We start from the raw sequence: 16,988 nt of genomic DNA on the forward strand, positions 1-16,988 counted from the left end.
GGAGTTTTACTCGCCCGAATTCGTTTCCGTAAAGCCGTACAATCTCCTTAATGTCTTGGCTATCCACTCACGTGATCAAACTCATAATTAAATTCCCCACCCATTACTGGATTGCCTTGACCTCACCTGACTCAGATTTCGTCCAAGTCTGACCTAGGCTAGAAATTTCCAAATTACTACTCAAAAATTTTCTGGCTCAAATTCCTTCCCCATTGGCTTTATCATAACGACGGGAACATGTCATTACAGTGTTTAAAAGAGTGGATAATACCATCTACTGAAGCTCTGACCAAAAGGATAACATGTATAAGCAATACAAGCATTGCCAACATGAGTTATAATGCAGTGGTAATTTGCTTTATACTTAATCATAAGTTTGAGGTTCGATTCTTGAGTATGGAGAAAATTATATCATGTTTTCTACTTTTTAGCCTTACAGAGTATAGACTATAAAAATAATTATAAAAGTAATGAAACAAAAAGTAAAAGAGGATCAAATAACCACAAAGTGATTTAATTATCACAAATATAAGGCTAGGAAAAATATCAACGCAAAAGGAAAAACATAAAAAACTTGCTTAATAGACAAAGTTTTTCTATTTTTAACTTTGTAATCAGAGATTTAATTTAAATATATAAAATTCAATCAATTTTTTTTTTTAAAAGAAAGTCCTTGTTTTATTATCTTAGAAAAAATAATTGAAAATATGGAGAAAAATGTTTGCTCCTTGGACTTGATTTTGTGAATCCACGCATATCTTGACAAATTGTGAAACCCCTTCTCCGTTGAACCAAATCTCTGGTTTAAGCTGAGGAGGTTCATCATTATAAATTACAAAATTAATTCAATGTGATTTTTCGACGAAAGGGGATTGAACGAACTCCTGAACTCCATGTAGCTCCTCCCCTAAGAACAAAACATATTGTGTTGATCTGCACTAGTTTGTAATTCTACTACTTTGATAATTAATGAAAATCTTCATAATTACAAAAAAAAAAAGATTTATAATATATTTAACTACAACATCAAAGTAATTACATTTATTTATTTTTATTTACATGAGTATTTTATCAATTTTAATGATAAGTACTTTTTTTTTTTATATAATATTTATTTAGTTAATGTATATTTTTATAATTACTGCATTAATACAGCACATTGACACGTAGCCTTCAAGTTCAGTTGAGGGCAATTCTTCCGTGTTCCTCATCCCTTCAGTATAGCACTCCCTTTGTTTACAATTTATCAAATCTGAACCGTTCATTTGGACAAGATCAGCGTAGACGGTCCAGATCTCTCACAGCTATCCTCAATCGTGCGTCCCACCATGGTATATATTTCTACTCCTCTTCACCTTTTATAGATCTCGCCGGTTACCCTCTTCCGTTACAGTTCGCCGGAGAAGTACAATTCTAATTTTCCGATCGAGACTTTGTTGGAGCCGGAACACTGGAAATACTTCGATCGGTACCTATATATGTCATAATCACCAATTCACCATTATGCTTATTATCTTGTATATCTTCACCACTGCATGTCGGGAGTGTTAGGGTTATGTTTTAGACTATTTCTGTTGGATTATCAATGTTTTTTTTTTATGTAAACGTTTCAGTGAACTGATGTGTGTTGAATTGAAAATGTTAACATTTTGTATGGTTTTGGAGAAATTGATGCAGAATTGTATGAGCATTGGTTGCAAACTGGAGTTATAATTGTAGTTTGATTGTAAAGGAAATTGGAAAAGCTGAATAAATCTTAGCTAAGTGAATGAGTGTAATAGCTGGTTCTTTTAATGTTATTGCAGTGCAGTTGCAATGAGTGGTTGGCTATGTGAAAGCTGTTTAGTACTCTGAGAAGCTCGTGTAGAGAGTAAATGTGAATAAAATAGAGTTTCTGTGACATAGGAGTATCAATACGCAATGGTTTTATTGCTATTAGGAACTAGGAGGAATTAAGTTGCTAGGAATGAACTCACACTGAAGTGGTCATATTGGTCAACTGCATTCTGCTTGTGTTCGACTATAGTTTCTGATATTCCTTCGTTTATTTTTGGAACATCTAAATTATAGGATACCTGGTTCAACGCGCTTGTGCATTATAGAGAAACTGATACTATGTTTGGTTGTCAGTATGAATATTTCCAACTTTTAGTGGTCCATTTCGTCTTTCATACTTCCTTATGAATCGACTGCAATTCATAATTGGAATTTGATGTCATTTTAGGTCGAATGAATGTTAGGTAACAACACAAGAGATAAGCATTGGGTTGGTCTATTCTATTTGGAGCAACTCATGTTATTATCCATTCTCCACATACTTGCTTGACTACATAAATTTTTATCAAATTAGTCTCAAGAAGTATCATCAATTATATCAATTGTAAACTTGGAACTCCCATTGTCGAATCATAATGTTCATAATTTCTTGTAAAAAAATTCATAACATTCATAATTCTTCTCTTTAACAAGCTTAGGTTGGTCATATCAATTGTTAGATGGAATTAGAACTAATATCTTTTTCTTTGTCTTTTTTTTTTTTTTTTTTTGGGGGGGGGGGGGGGGGCTTGAATTTTAAGCACTATATCAAGACCTTCCAAGCATAATACCACATTCTTGGAATTTTAATATCCTGCAGATGATGAACAGAGTACCATTTTAGGAAGAAAGAGATGATTCGAAAAATTAAACCTGGAGTAGATACATGATAACCCAGTGTTATTGTTTACGGCTTGTCTCAAACAGATGTTGACCCTACATTGAATAGTTGATACCTGATAAACTAGTATTACAATTTACAATTGGTCTCAAACTTGGAAAGGTAGATTGACAAGCTAGTATTATAGTTTACAACTTGTCTCAACCTTAGAGAGGTAGATACTTGATAAGCTAGTAGTATTGAGACTGTTTTTAAGATTTATTGTTGATTCAACACATTTCTGAATTATGTTCTGGGCTCTTTAAAGTTTTCTATATTGGTCAAGTCAATTTTTTTAGTTTTGCTAAATGTTCTCTCTTATATCCTTAATCTCAAATAGAACTTGAATAAGAAAAGGAATGTTGCAGGATGTCATTCACTTCGGGAAAAAGAAGATTCACGATTAATTTACCTTACATTACCCCTTTAGTAACTAGCTTAGAGTTTCAACAAAAATTCTTTCCTCGGTAAAATCTCAAATCACAATCTTTTTGTTGTAATCTTTGCAGAACTTGCAGTTCTGAGTGGCTAAGTGAATCCATAGGAAATGGCTTATGATAACTCCTCCACACTTGAGCCCAAACGTTCCCATCAATGGTTCATGGATGGCATCGAGCCTGAACTGCTTCCCAACAAGAAGCAAGCCATTGAAGTACCTAATCACAGTTCATTCTCTGGACTTTTAAGTTCCAATATTGCCCCCTGGATGAACACTCCTGGTTTCCACTCAGCACCAGGCCAATATGCAGAAAGGCAGTTTGACAATGACAGCGCAAGATCGCTCAGCTTTGATGACAACAGTGTTCCATCCGTTGGCATAGGCAACATGAATATGTCTAGAAAGGTGATGGAAGATCCATTTGGAAGTGATTCCTCATTTGGTTTATCCATATCCCATACACTGGAGGATCATAGATTAGGTCTTAACTATAGTGGTATCAGAAAGGTCAAAGTCAGCCAGGTGAAGGAGGCTGAGAATTTCATGCCTGTGTCAATGGGTGATATCTATACCAGAGGGATCAGCAATGCAATGCCAACAGATCATGCATTTAGTAAGGCTGAGGATAATTGCATAGCTATGGGGCTCTCTTTCAATGGAGGTGATGAGCATCTGATGTCATTAGGTGACACATTCAATAGGGAAGACAACAGTTTCATATCTATGGGTCAACCTTTTAACAAGGTGGATAGCAATGAAATATCAGTGGGTCACAGCTTCAAAGAGAGCAGCTTACTGTCAATGAGTCACCCTTTTTGTAAAGATGAAAGCAATATTACTATCCTGAATCACAGTTTTAGCAGAGAGGATGATAGCACAATATCAGTGAGTCACTCATTCAATGACAATAATACTGCCATATCAATGGGCCAGCAATTCAGTAATGATGATAGCAATATTACATCAGTTGGACAAACTATTAATAAGATGGCTGACACCAATCCACCTATGAGCCACTGCTACAGCAAAGTCGATGACAATGCCATATCAGTGAGTCAGACCTATAGCAAAGTTGAAAACAATAATTTGTCAATGAGTCAATCTTTTGGCAATGGAGAAAGCAATATCATATCCTTTGGTGGATTCAATGACGATGACGATATAAATTCTTCTGGAAGGCTGATTTGCAGTTATGATTTATTAATGAGTCAGTCTTCAGGCCAACAATCAGATATTGTGGCTGGAAAGCGATTGGTTGAGTCAAATGCGGATATAGTTACAAGTGCTGCTCAAATGGCTGGCAGTAAGGAATTTATTTCCAAAAAGGAGGAGCAGAAAGCAACTAAAAAGCCTCATTCGAACAGTTTCCCTTCAAATGTGAGAAGCTTGCTCTCAACTGGTATGTTAGATGGAGTACCTGTCAAGTATATAGCTTGGTCCAGAGAGGTAAACTTTACATTATATGAGTTTTATCTTTGCAACTGTGATGTTCACTAGATGACACTGTTCTTCCTTTGCATGGTAGAAGGAACTCCGTGGTATTATAAAAGGCTCTGGTTACCTCTGTGGCTGTCAGTCATGTAATTTTTCCAAGGTACATTTGATGCCAGTTTTCATTATTGCAGGACCAGCTTGTTGCACAATTTACTGATCAGATGTGGTGTAACTTCTACGTGTAGGCAATTAATGCTTATGAGTTTGAGCGACATGCTGGTTGTAAGACAAAACACCCTAATAATCATATATACTTTGAGAATGGGAAGACGATCTATGGGATTGTTCAGGAGCTCAGGAACACACCTCAGGATTTACTATTTGAAGTTATTCAGACAATTACTGGATCATCCATTAACCAAAAATCATTTCGCATCTGGAAAGGTGTTTTAATTAACTGAGCGGTTAATATTCTAGAATGTTTACTTTTTTCTCATGTTGGCATCTTTTCTTATGTCTTCAGAATCTTTTCTAGCTGCGACACGTGAACTTCAGCGTATATATGGGAAGGATGAGGTCAGACGACTGTCATAAAGAGGTATCCATATGCAAGGTATGATGCAAAAACATGTCTACATCTTCATACCATATAATAGAAGTATGTACTCTTTAATACTTTGCCCTATAAATCATGGTTGTCCAGAATGGTTTTTTTTGGGACGCCATTGACAGAAACTACAGGAGAATTCATGATGCTAATTCTGCACAACGTGTATTAACTCCCCTGAAACCTGTATATTAAAGCCAGAACAAGCTCATTCATACATTACGAATTTAAAGAGCTCAGAGAGAAGTTTCACCAAATTAATTTGTCATGTCCACAGAAGCTATAAATTTTGTGGGCAAAGTTGGAAGTGGTTCCAAGCTAGTGACTGCGAAGGAGACATACTGGCAGTAAGATTTTCACCTAATTGGGAGTGGTTAACTCATTAGAGATATACAATTTGTTGAAAAGAGATTATAACATCTGTTAAGTGCTTAAAATGCTAACTTTAAACTACTAAGTCGACAATGCTTATGAAAGTGATTAAAGACATTTGTAATAGATGGGATGCTTATGATTTTAGTTTCTTAATTGGAAAAATAGACAATGATCTCTGCCTATGTTTTGGATTCATGTTTTCTGCATGCATCAACATTTATTATCTCTTCACCCTAACCATATTTGAAAAGCAAGGAAAATAAGAAAATTATACTTGTCTTAGAAAAAATAAAGTTGTGCAGAGAAAGAGAGAAGAAAACAAAAAAAAAAACATTTGAATGTGTTCTTACGTAAGGTTAGCTAGAGACATGTTCAAAATAATTGGTACTTCCTCCATTTCAATTCAAATGACATAGTATGAGTCAACACAAAATTTAAGTTAAAACGGGAGACTTTTGAAACTTGTGTTGCTATAAAAGCTTTTCATTAACGGCAAAATGAGAAGTTTACTGCTAGATGTTTCCAAATATAGAAATGTGTCATTCTTTTCCTAACGGATATGGATTAACAAGGAAATACTGTCACATAAGATTTTATCTGAAGGAGGAGTAGAGTAGAACTGTCCTTATAAAAAAATATCCCATTGTCAAAACTATAGTACACCACTACATAGATAGCATGCTTATGCTAAGACCGCATAAACTATCAATTATAAAGAAGTACTCTTAGGGGTCGTTTGGTGTTATGAATAAGAGGAATTAATCCTGTGATAACTGTTAGAATAGGAATAGGTTTATACAATCCTATTAGAATAAGAATAGAAATAGAAATAGATATAGGAAGACTAAATAGTATCCTACTTGGTAAAGGATTGTATTCTAGGGTCTATAAATAGGGTCTCAATGTAATAATGTAGACACAACAACAATTCAATAATATTCTTTTTCCATATTTCTCACAATAACTTTTGAGTGACCTTTAATTCATTGTTTGGTTGCAAAGATAGGGATAACTTATCCCAGGATTAACAATTAGTCCTGGGATAAGTTATCCCTCACTGGGATGCCCAGGATAAGTTATCCTGGGATAAGGTGTGTAAATTAACAAAAATACCCCCCTTAAATTCTATTTTATAAAGTTACCAAGTTTCAAAAAAAAATTCTATTTTATACACCACTTTTACACTCATACATATTAACATAATTTTTAACAACATTTATAATAACATTTGCAACCTTAATTATTCGTTGTTTTTATGATAAATATATTTTTCTATTAAAAATTTACATTTTATAAATATTTTCTTTTATGAATATATTATAAGTTGAATTTATTTGCGTAATTATTATGTTTATTTATATTTTGATTTCTCTTAAAATGTTCACTCCACTACTAAACTACATATTTTTCATTAAATAGTTTATTACTCACTTAAAAATTATATTTTATCTATAGTTAAAATATAGATAACTTTAATAATAAATTTTCTTTTACTTTAATAAACATAAAATGAAAGTTTTATTTTTGAGCTAAATAAGATGGAAGTTTTATTTTTAAACTAAATAAGATGAAAGTTTTATTTTTAAGCTAAATAAGATGAACATTTTATTCTTAAGTTAAATAAGATGAAAATTTAATTTTTTAAACATACGTCACAATCATGAAAATGCACACACAAAAATATTTAAGCTAAATAAGATGGAAATTTTATTTTTAAGAATGAGTAACTAAAGCTTGCAAAGAAAATGCTAAAAAAAAAATTAAAAAAAGTGAGGGTGTTTTTGTAAACAAACAACTTATTCTTAAAAGTTATACCATGAATATTAGTTTGAATATGGCAAACCAAACAAGCAATAAAAACTTATCCCAACATAACTTATCCCAGTATAACTTATCCCAACATAACTTGTAGTCAAACCAAACGACCCCTTAGAGATAGCAGAACTTTTGAACTTAGCGGAAAGAATCAATTAAGCTTGGACAAAGTAAAAAAGGATAGCTGGTGATGAGATAAGGATAAGAGTATAAACGTGGAACATAAAGATTTAGGCAAGTGCATGTACACATTGAAGTATAAAGTAAAAATACCTTTTCACTTCGTATTGAATGATACTCCTTCCTCCCATTTATTTGACATGGAATTTGAAAATGCTAGTTTAATGTGCATATCATATTGGAAGGAATTAAAGAAAATGATAAAATAGAAGTCGTAAAGTATTTTAAATGAAGCGAATTGAGTATTGAGGATTATATAGTTGACCCCAATAGTTTGGTTTGAAGTGTAATAGTTGTTTCTTTGTAAGTCAAACATTTAGTTTTATAGGGGAGGTATGACATTAAATTTAGAGTACATTAGTTCATTAATTTGAAATCTTCAATTTGGTGAATATGGTATGGGTTATCAGATATTAGAACTGAGTCAGCTTTTTGAGACGTCCAAACATGAATGTTTGTAGCATATAATATATTGACTAGCAATAGACAACTCATTTTTGTATTGATAAAAGTGAGACTAAGATTACCTGTTAGTGCTTGAAATATGGTGGCTGTTAAATGGTGGAAGCTTCAATCTTCAAATTGCTATGTTCTGTTTCAAGTGTACTTACCAATTGTCAAAAAAAATGTTTTGTTTCAAGTGAGTGTCAATAGTATGCCTTTGAATTTTGAATAATTCCTCATTTCAACTTGCTCAACAATTTAATACATAATTTGATGATATATGTGCTCGTTCCAGTAACAAACAGTGATGTCTGGAAGTGATGAAATGGCTTTCTCTTGTTAAGCATGTGAAATATTAGTTTTAGTTTCATGGCTCTCTAGTAACCTGAAGGTCAAAAATTGGTAAGGAGCCTAAATTAAGCAAGTTTCGGACTTTATCTTAGCATCTCTGTTGCAGTAATTTGGTCCGACCCATACAACGGAATAACTGTTAAGATTGACTGGTTCAAACTTTTCAAACACTGATCTTTTAACACAGGAAATATTTCCAGATAGAACTTCAGTATTGTAGATCTGAAGTTCAAGAACCAACTTATCTACATGTCTGGGCGTGATTATTGTTGTTACTATAATTTATTATACATGGTTTAATATCGATTAAAAACCAAAAGGAAAGGCCTATAGGCTTAACATAGTTTAGTCATTCTATAGTTCAGAAAGAAGTTTCCAAAAATGGTGGTTTAACTGGCTTAAATTTGGCCACACGCTGTAAACCATCTTTAACTAATAATTACTAATTCAAGATGCAGCTGAAGAGGAGCTCATTTCTTAGATGAAGAGGCTGCTCTATAGCCAGACCTCCTTTTGGAATTTGGAAGATAAAGCCTCAAAGAGAAAATCATTATATGGTTTCATCTTTGGTAGCAGTTGTTCCTCTCGATGAATTGATGTGGACAACTGTCTGACTTAAAGTTTCCTTGTCAATTTTGGTTTCATGTGTCATTTCATGTGTTGGTATTGCTTGTTCATCGATTGATGGAGATTTGTGATCCTTACTTTTACCCCATAGGACAATGTAAAGGCCAACAACAATCACAACAGCACCTAGTACCCTGCAAAAAGCATTACATTAGAGTTTGGTGTTGGTCGTAACTTATAAGAGTTTTAGGGTTATAAGGATTACCTTCCCAGGTTCAGTTGTTCACGTAGAATGATTGTACTCAATATAGCTACAATAACCATGCTTAATGGATTGAAAGCTGTGACGAAAACAGGTCCCCTGTCTTTCATTATGACTCCTTGGATATAATACGCGAGTCCTGAACAGAATATTCCCTGGATTGTGACATGACAAGTGAGGAGCTATTAATAGGCTTAAATTTATGAGTTATTGGTAAAACTATGCTTCTAGATTTTAAAGTTACCAAGTTCAAAAAAAAAAACTATGCTTCTAGATTTTTTCCCCTCACTTCTCTCATGTTGCAGAAGTAAGTTGCTTGCTTACAGTGGTTAGGGAACATTGATCTTAAAATCAATGTCTTTAAATTTGAAGAAGCATTGGCTGCTTCCAGATGACATGTTCTGTCACACATAGTAGTACAGAACTTGGCAATTTGGTGCATATGTTGGATAAACATCTAAAGGATGAATACTTCTAAAATTCTTTGTATGCTCGTGTTCTAAGAAAATTTAACCACATCACGTTTTGTGCATAAGTTTTTCTTTTAATCAAGTAAAAAATTTCAATCATAATAACAAGGCCATATGGCCGTATACAAGAGACATGCAAAAGGGGGAGATCTACAAAATATGGTTCACTTACACTGTATACAGCTGCAAGAAACTTAGAGTCCCAGTTTATGGCCCACACTGCAGGTTTTCCTCTCTCCATTACCATTGCGACTATGGCTCCCTCAGTTGTTCCCAACAAGCATATCCAAGCAGTGAGCGAGAGCTCAGCGGGATAAGTCCGCAGTGTGATTGCCTGGGAATAGGGTACTAGAGTTAGATATAATGCTTACTTGCTAATTACTTATTTCTTCTAACTAAGTTCTGTCTTTACCTGCAAAATCATGAATGCAGCCCAACTGAAGCACCCAATTGTTATCATGATGGAACCTTTGATAGCATGGCTTAGATTTAACCCACCACTTTGAGAGTCATGACCGGCATTTCCTGCTGTCCAAAATAGTTCAACTATTGGGCCTCGTACCAGGGTCATGATCATGGCTCCTGCCACTGTGGCAACAGTCCCAACTAGTTTGGCTTGGCTGCGGATGCTTGTAAGCTTCACCTTCTCAAGCCTAGAATAAACAATATATGTGCCAAAAGAATTCACATCATGATTTGGGAATTGTCCTTTGTCAAAAAATTTATGTTGGGATTTTCTTGTTAATTCATCTTTGCTAGTGATCATGTGTATTTATATCTGTAGAATGAGACAAAGCATATAATTTACCTGAATATCCAGGCCATTATAAAAGTAATGGCAGGAAGAATGTTGCACATTGCAGCTGCAAAAGTTGCTGTTGTGTATTTCAGGCCAATAGAGTAGAGATTCTGGTCGATGACAGGCCTGTTGGTCAAGAGAAACATGCTTATGTTAGATACTGATTGCATGGAGAAAAAGTGAATTTGAGTGTTTTAAGACTTACTCCAGTAAGCTAAGAAGTACCAACTTAGCAAATATTGAGGGCGTCATCTTTGGTCTTACTTTCCTGTTAAGAGATATTCAGTTCAGCCATCATTTTCTCTAGGGGAAATAATAAGAATTTGTATTTGTCTTTCTTCCACTGGGAAATAGACTAGAGTTGATGTTGCAAACACATTAATTGAAAATAGAGAGGGAGGGAGAGACATACTTGTCTAGAATTATTGCAAAAGGAGCAATAACCAAAGTGGCAACTGCATGGCGGTACACAACAAATACATAGTTACTCATTCCTTCGTTCAAGGCCACTTTGGTGAGAATATCCATGCCTGCTAGCCCAAATTGGAGAAAAATGACTGCAAGAAAGGGTTTGGCTCTGTTGTATTGTTCACGTACTGCCTCCATTGTTTACTTGCAACAAAGTTCAACCTCTTTGAGAGCACTACTATTGTAAGCTCACAAGTGCAGCATAAGTAACTGCTGCTTTTCTGTATATATAGACAAATTCTTCACACTATTTTCGTTCTCTCTACCCATTATCTTTTCAGCAGATGAGGACAAAATCTGTTGGATTTCATTTGTGTATATAATTTGTTTAATTAATTACCCGGTAAGCCTTCCACTTTTTAAAATGAAGTGGCCTAGTCACCCGGACCTACTCATCACTTGCTTCTAGGAAAAGTAAACTGGGACTGAGTACCCTTTTATTTTGTTGCAACTTTCTGTTAGTTGTCTACTTTGGATGAGCTCAAATGTTCTTGAATTGGTTTAATACGTTCTTGTATATCTTAATATTTTGTATATTCAAAAAAATTATCTTTATTCCTTGAGATAATACTTGTTCCATGTCTATGCTCATACCCATGGATATTAATTTCTTGCAGAAACTTCTATGGTTATGTACATGACAGATTGACAACCAAGGTGCGTGGGTTGCCTGCTTAAAGAAACTTTGTTTTCTCTTTTGCTATTGGTCCTCATAGTTGATCACTCAATTATCGCCTTGATCCTTGGTAATAATTCTTGTCAAATAGTTATGGCTGTAAATTATATCTTTCCTTTGGTTCTAAATTTTGATGTATGTAAATTAGTACATAAGTTTTTGCATGCCCGGTTAATTCGATGAGAATCCATGTGTTAGAAATTTCCCCAACTAAGTGGTGTGAGTTGGTATCATAGTTTTATAGCTAGACCATGAGGATCCTAGCTGCTCTTTCCATTGGCAGTGCACCAAACTTGCCACTTCTGAATTGAATATTCTTGTGGGTTTTAAAGTATTTTAAAGTTTGATACGTTGCTGTGGGCAGAAATTTTGTTCCAAGTGCCCAGGTTAGGCACATGAATATTATGAGGTACATCATCTTAAAGTTAAAAACGGTTCCATTAAATATTCACAGCCCACCATTTGTCTTTTTTAAAATTAGTGTTTTGATTGATGCATTCGTAATGATTTCTTAGAAAACATAACCAATCACATTGCCTATATCTTTTGCATAAAAAAGCATAGTAGGTTGGATTACGTGCCAAATTGCCAACCTTTTCTATGTTGCATGTTGTGTTGGTAACCTTTTCCATATTATGATTTTATATTATGTATAGAATGATTACAGGGAATCAAAAGATTGTATAGGGGTAGCTAGTATAGAATCTTCTTTATGAAAGAAATATTTATTGACATGAAAAACCATAGTGCTCTCTTACGTCCCACTTGAAAAATCATTGTTCCCATCATCGACTGTGATATGGTCATCCAGATTGACCACTTGAGTCTGTTTTTGACATTATTGTCAACTTTATAATTGATTGACATGGATTGGAGCACCATAGTGTGATCTATTGGTCATCAAGCTAATTGTAAATAGGTGATAAGCTTTAAGCGCTGGACGATATTTTTAAATGTTTGAAATTGATTTATAAATAAGCACATATGTGCATAGTTAAAGTTGCTGAAACTTAGAGGTAAGTAGCTAATGTGTGTGGTAAAATAGTGTCGCTAAGTTGTTCTTTTGTTAAAATGTATTATCATAAAATATGAGTTAATATTATTTTTTGTAAAGAAGAGGAATGGGTGAAGAGGGTATTTTGAGGGGGAAAAAGGTTAAAATAATAAAAAGGTCAAATTAAAAGTGTTTGTAAGCTGAAAAGTCATAAATTGAGAATGATCAACAACTACACTATATTAAGTGTAACTCTACAAGTGGAGTTTGGGAAAGGTAGAGTGTATTAGATGTTATCTCTACCTCATGGAGGTAGCAAGGCTATTTTTGAAAGACTTTTGGCTTAAGTGTAGCAAATTAAAGTATTTATAAAAAGGGAATACAACAATGAAGAAAAATATGTCAAATAATAAATGAAAGTAGTATAGAGCAACCAGGGTAGAGAAACAATAACAACAACAAAATAATATGGTAACTAAAAAGAAAATATATGCATGAGGCTAATACGATGACATACACGGTGCTCTTAGGCTCCCACCAAGCATAAACAAGTTGACAATCAAGTCAAGAGTATATCCTTCTATCCAAAGTTATGTCTTCGGGAAGCTTAAGTTGTTGTCATGTCAAGTCAAGAGTAATACTCCAATGGTCTACCTCTACATTTTTCCATGCCCACTATATCTAACCTTTCACACCTGACTTAGATTCTGCGCACTTCACATACATCCCAGCTTCGGTTCCCTTTCCTCATCTTGTCCACCATAGAGGTCACTCACATTTGTTCTGGATATCATCGTTTTAGTCTTATTTCGCCATATTACTATGCATCCATCTCATCATTCTCATTTTGCAACTTCCATCTTCCGAACATGGGAGTTATTGACTAGTCAATACTCCGCCCCATAAAACAAAGTTGGTCTAACCACCATTCTTTGGAACTTAACTTTTTATCACACAAAACCTCAATTCATCCAGCATCAATATGATGTGTGATATCATGTTGATCTCTCTATTTTCTTGGAGTAAAGACTTAAGATACTTGAAATTTACTCTTAAGATGACATGTGTATCAAATCTCACTTCCACACATACCTCATATGATGGATCACTAAACTTGTACTTCAAGTAGTTTGTCGTTAGTCTTGCTCAACCTAAACCATTTAGATTTCAAGGTTTGTCTCCAGACTTCCAACCTAGCATTAACTTCACCTGAGATTCATCAATCAGTACTATATCATCCACAAATAACATACATTATGGCACCTCACCTTACAGGGGCGGATCTATCCTAGAGCAAGGGGTGTCAAGCGACACCCTTTCGTTGGAAAATTACATTATATATATAGGTCAAAATTTAATTTAATGAATATATATACAAGTGTCGACACATTTTGACACAAGTTGAAGATTTAGTGTAATGGTTAGGGGGTTGCAAAACATGTTGGAGGTTTTGTGTTCTATTCTTGATAGCAACGTTTACATTTTAACTTTATATTTTGACACTCCTTGATAAAAATCTTGACTCCGCCACTGTCACCTTAGATATGAAGTGTCAATTCATTTATCACAGAGGCAATAAAAATGGTCTAAGCGTTGGTCTCTGGTGCAATCTTATCTTGATTGGAAAGTATTTTAAGTCTCATTTCACTATTTTTACCGATGTCTTGACTTCATCGTACATGTCTTTCATCTCTTGATGTAAGCCATCAGTATACCTCTAGTCTCTAGACATCTCTATAGGACCTCTCTTGAAACTTTATCGTAAGTCTTTTCTACGTCAATAAACATTATATAAAGGTCTTTCTTCCCCTCTCTATACTTCTCGATATGAGACCAAACTGGTTCTCGGCCCCTCAGTACACTCTTCTCCGCCACGCTCTCCCGAATTTTTATAGTGTGGCCAAGGAACTTGATATCTATATAATTATTGCAGTTTTAAATGTCACATTTGTTCTTGTAAAGAGGGATCATTGTACTACTTTATTCCTTGGGCATCTTATTGTCTTGAAAATGACATTAAACAACCGAGTCAGTCACTCTAGACATGCCCTACTTGAGCTCTCTCAAAACTCCATCAAAATCTCATTTTGGCCCGATTGCTCTTCCCCTGCACATCTTTTGACACATGAACTTCCTTAAAGTTACACCTACGGTACCCAAAATTTTGGTGTCTCTCGGAGTGCTCCAAATCACTCACCCAACATAATGTCTTTGTGCTCCTCTTCGTTTAGAGATTCATGAAAGTATGTTTGTCATCTCTATCTAATAAGTGTCTCTTCCACTAATAATTTGCCTTCCTCGTCCTTGATACACTTCATCGATCTTGATCCAAATCTCGGGACTTCCTCTCTCACTCTCTGACGGGCCTATACATGTCAGTCTTTTTCTGCTAGTTCAATATATAAGTGTTCAATAACTATTAGTATTGGTTTCTCCCGTGGAACCATAGAAGGAATTCAATCACTACTAATTGGTGTTGTTATTTTTGTCGCCTTAACCGCAAACTTCGCCTCAGTCTTCACTACCCTTTATATTTTCTTGTTCATCCATCTTTCCTCCTTATCCTTTCTCTCCACCTACTTTGTATAGGCATTTCGCTTGTCTTAGACTTTTCCATTCCACCATATGTTCCGTTAATGACACCACCATTACCCTTCGAAATCTCCAACACCTCTCTAGTTACAACCCTAATACCACTAGATGTCATATCTCACATGGTGTTCGCATCCCCATTATTCCCCCTTGCCTCGATCACCATCAATTTTTCCTCAATTTCCTATGCTCAAGCAGGGGTCGAACCACCACATTTGTGTTGGGTTCAAAATTGGTTAGAGCATCCTGCGGAAGCTTACAATTGTAAATTGTAGAGATAATAAATCAGATAACAAAAAGTATTCTAAAAACATAATATTATTATATGAAAACTAATATAAAAGAAAAAAATATTAAAACTGATGAGAGAATAAATCTCCCCATAAACTAAACTCTTAAACGACTTCATTGTGGATACTATTGTGTTATGCTATGAGAATAAGAATCTTCAATTTATAGATCTCCAAACTTTTCCTCCAAGGAAAGAATAAATCAAATATGGAAGATAATTATGTTTTTCTTTCAGGAAAAGTTAAAGCATTTATGGTAATACTTTTACTTTTCTTTAAGGAAAAAATGAACTTCAAATAAGGTTAGAAAATCAGGGAAAAACCCTAACAATTTGATCCTCGACCAGTTAAAAGTCCTCTCCTCCCTCTTCCTCTTGATCTCCAAGTCCATCAGCAAAAGCTTATGTCAAGTGGTGAGATTCTCACTCGGAATAACCTTGCAGTCCTTACAAAGGTCTCTATCCACCTTCCTAAGGAGTATGTAATCTATTTGCGTCTTAACCATTGCATTACGAAAGGTAGTCAGGTGGTCCTCCTTTTCGGAAAGTTCGAATTAGCAATCAACTCAAAAGTTCTAGTGAAATCCAAAAACGACGCCCCACCTTCATTTCTATCCCCAAAATCAAAGGCTCCATGCACATCGTCAAAACCACTAAAAGTTGTCCCAACGTGATTATTGAAATCACATCTCGATTGAGTTGGAATGATCAACTTATGAAAATGATCAATCTATAGCTTTTGGTTTATTTTGACTCAAAAGCACTTAATTTGTAAGCACTTTAGCTATTTATCAAATGTGTAGATAATTAAGCCAAACACTATCTATTATTGTTGAAAAGATGGTCAAACTTCAGACAAAGTAGCAAGTAAAAGGAGGGTCCTTTTAGTGAATCTCCAGTCTCCACATACATAAAGATTGAATTATTGTAATACTATGAGGTAGCATTGAATTATATGTAAAGCAATTTTTTTTTAAAGAGGACAAAAGAAGATGTGGCTTTGGGATAAAAGCTTAGGTCTTAGTAAAGAATAGAAAAAGGGGAAGGGAGAGAGTGGAAGTAGCGTATGACTTCAATTGTTTGCCAATATGGGCTGTTGTGTCTTCCACAAGAGATAGAGCTTCCATTATTGCCATGGCACCAACTAACATTTTATTACTTTATGATCTCATACCTCATTTCTAGTATTCCTCCTCCTTGATTGGTAGGTAAATATTTATTCGCATCGTGTATTTTACATTAGGGATGTGTTTGGTACGAAGGATTTTTTAATATATTTTTTTATATAATTTAGGCAATGTTACCTTACTTTTGCTAAGAATGCGTACAATAGAATCTTGTGATTCGACCCTTTCCCAAACCCTGCGCATAGTAGGAGTTTAGTGCATCAGACTGTCGTTTTACTATGGGAGGTGAGAGTGAGTGTAGGTGTATGGTGATGGGGGCTATTGTTGTGTGCATATGTAATGTCATTTGTGAAACTTGTTTTTATTATTTCTATTAGTAAACTTGTTTTCCGCATTTTTGAGAA

The 16,988-nt window shown here is 34.7% G+C and overlaps 2 protein-coding genes across 5 annotated transcripts; one reads left to right on the forward strand and one right to left on the reverse strand.

The window, feature by feature from the left end:
- Positions 1–1,336: 1,336 nt before the first annotated feature.
- LOC125870351 (uncharacterized) lies at positions 1,337–11,720 on the forward strand. Of its 4 annotated transcripts, XR_007446884.1 has the most exons (7): positions 1,337–1,480; positions 3,205–4,580; positions 4,660–4,728; positions 4,814–5,012; positions 5,092–5,181; positions 5,272–5,522; positions 11,524–11,720. XR_007446884.1 is itself a non-coding variant. In XM_049550762.1 (6 exons), the coding sequence occupies exons 2-5, from the start codon at positions 3,243–3,245 to the stop codon at positions 5,160–5,162; spliced, it is 1,677 nt and encodes a 558-aa protein (XP_049406719.1). In that variant the 5' UTR covers positions 1,337–1,480; positions 3,205–3,242; the 3' UTR covers positions 5,163–5,181; positions 11,524–11,720. The 4 variants fall into 4 exon arrangements, 3 of the variants coding, with proteins under 3 accessions (XP_049406719.1, XP_049406722.1, XP_049406720.1); XM_049550762.1 differs by lacking the exon at positions 5,272–5,522; XM_049550765.1 differs by lacking the exon at positions 5,272–5,522 and having other exon boundaries at positions 4,663–4,728.
- On the reverse strand, positions 8,569–11,168 carry LOC125870352 (WAT1-related protein At2g37460-like). Its single transcript, XM_049550766.1, has 7 exons — positions 10,851–11,168; positions 10,644–10,706; positions 10,448–10,564; positions 10,052–10,292; positions 9,812–9,973; positions 9,173–9,324; positions 8,569–9,101 (listed from the first exon to the last, which is right to left on the reverse strand). The coding sequence occupies exons 1-7, from the start codon at positions 11,042–11,044 to the stop codon at positions 8,891–8,893; spliced, it is 1,140 nt and encodes a 379-aa protein (XP_049406723.1). The 5' UTR covers positions 11,045–11,168; the 3' UTR covers positions 8,569–8,890.
- Positions 11,721–16,988: the final 5,268 nt, after the last annotated feature.

This window comes from Solanum stenotomum, chromosome 7, assembly GCF_019186545.1.
Source record: "Solanum stenotomum isolate F172 chromosome 7, ASM1918654v1, whole genome shotgun sequence".
NCBI classification, from domain to species: Eukaryota; Viridiplantae; Streptophyta; class Magnoliopsida; order Solanales; family Solanaceae; genus Solanum; species Solanum stenotomum.

Coding starts and splice junctions, on each gene's coding strand:
- LOC125870351 (XM_049550762.1), top strand. CDS start 3,243: ATGGCTTATGATAACTCCTCCACACTTGAGCCCAAACGTTCCCATCAA. Junction 4,729..4,813: donor AGTCATGTAATTTTTCCAAG/GTACATTTGATG, acceptor TTCTACGTGTAG/GCAATTAATGCTTATGAGTT. Junction 5,013..5,091: donor ATCATTTCGCATCTGGAAAG/GTGTTTTAATTA, acceptor TTATGTCTTCAG/AATCTTTTCTAGCTGCGACA.
- LOC125870352 (XM_049550766.1), bottom strand. CDS start 11,044: ATGGAGGCAGTACGTGAACAATACAACAGAGCCAAACCCTTTCTTGCA. Junction 10,293..10,447: donor ATAATGGCCTGGATATTCAG/GTAAATTATATG, acceptor TGTTTATTCTAG/GCTTGAGAAGGTGAAGCTTA. Junction 9,325..9,811: donor TTCTTGCAGCTGTATACAGT/GTAAGTGAACCA, acceptor GTCACAATCCAG/GGAATATTCTGTTCAGGACT.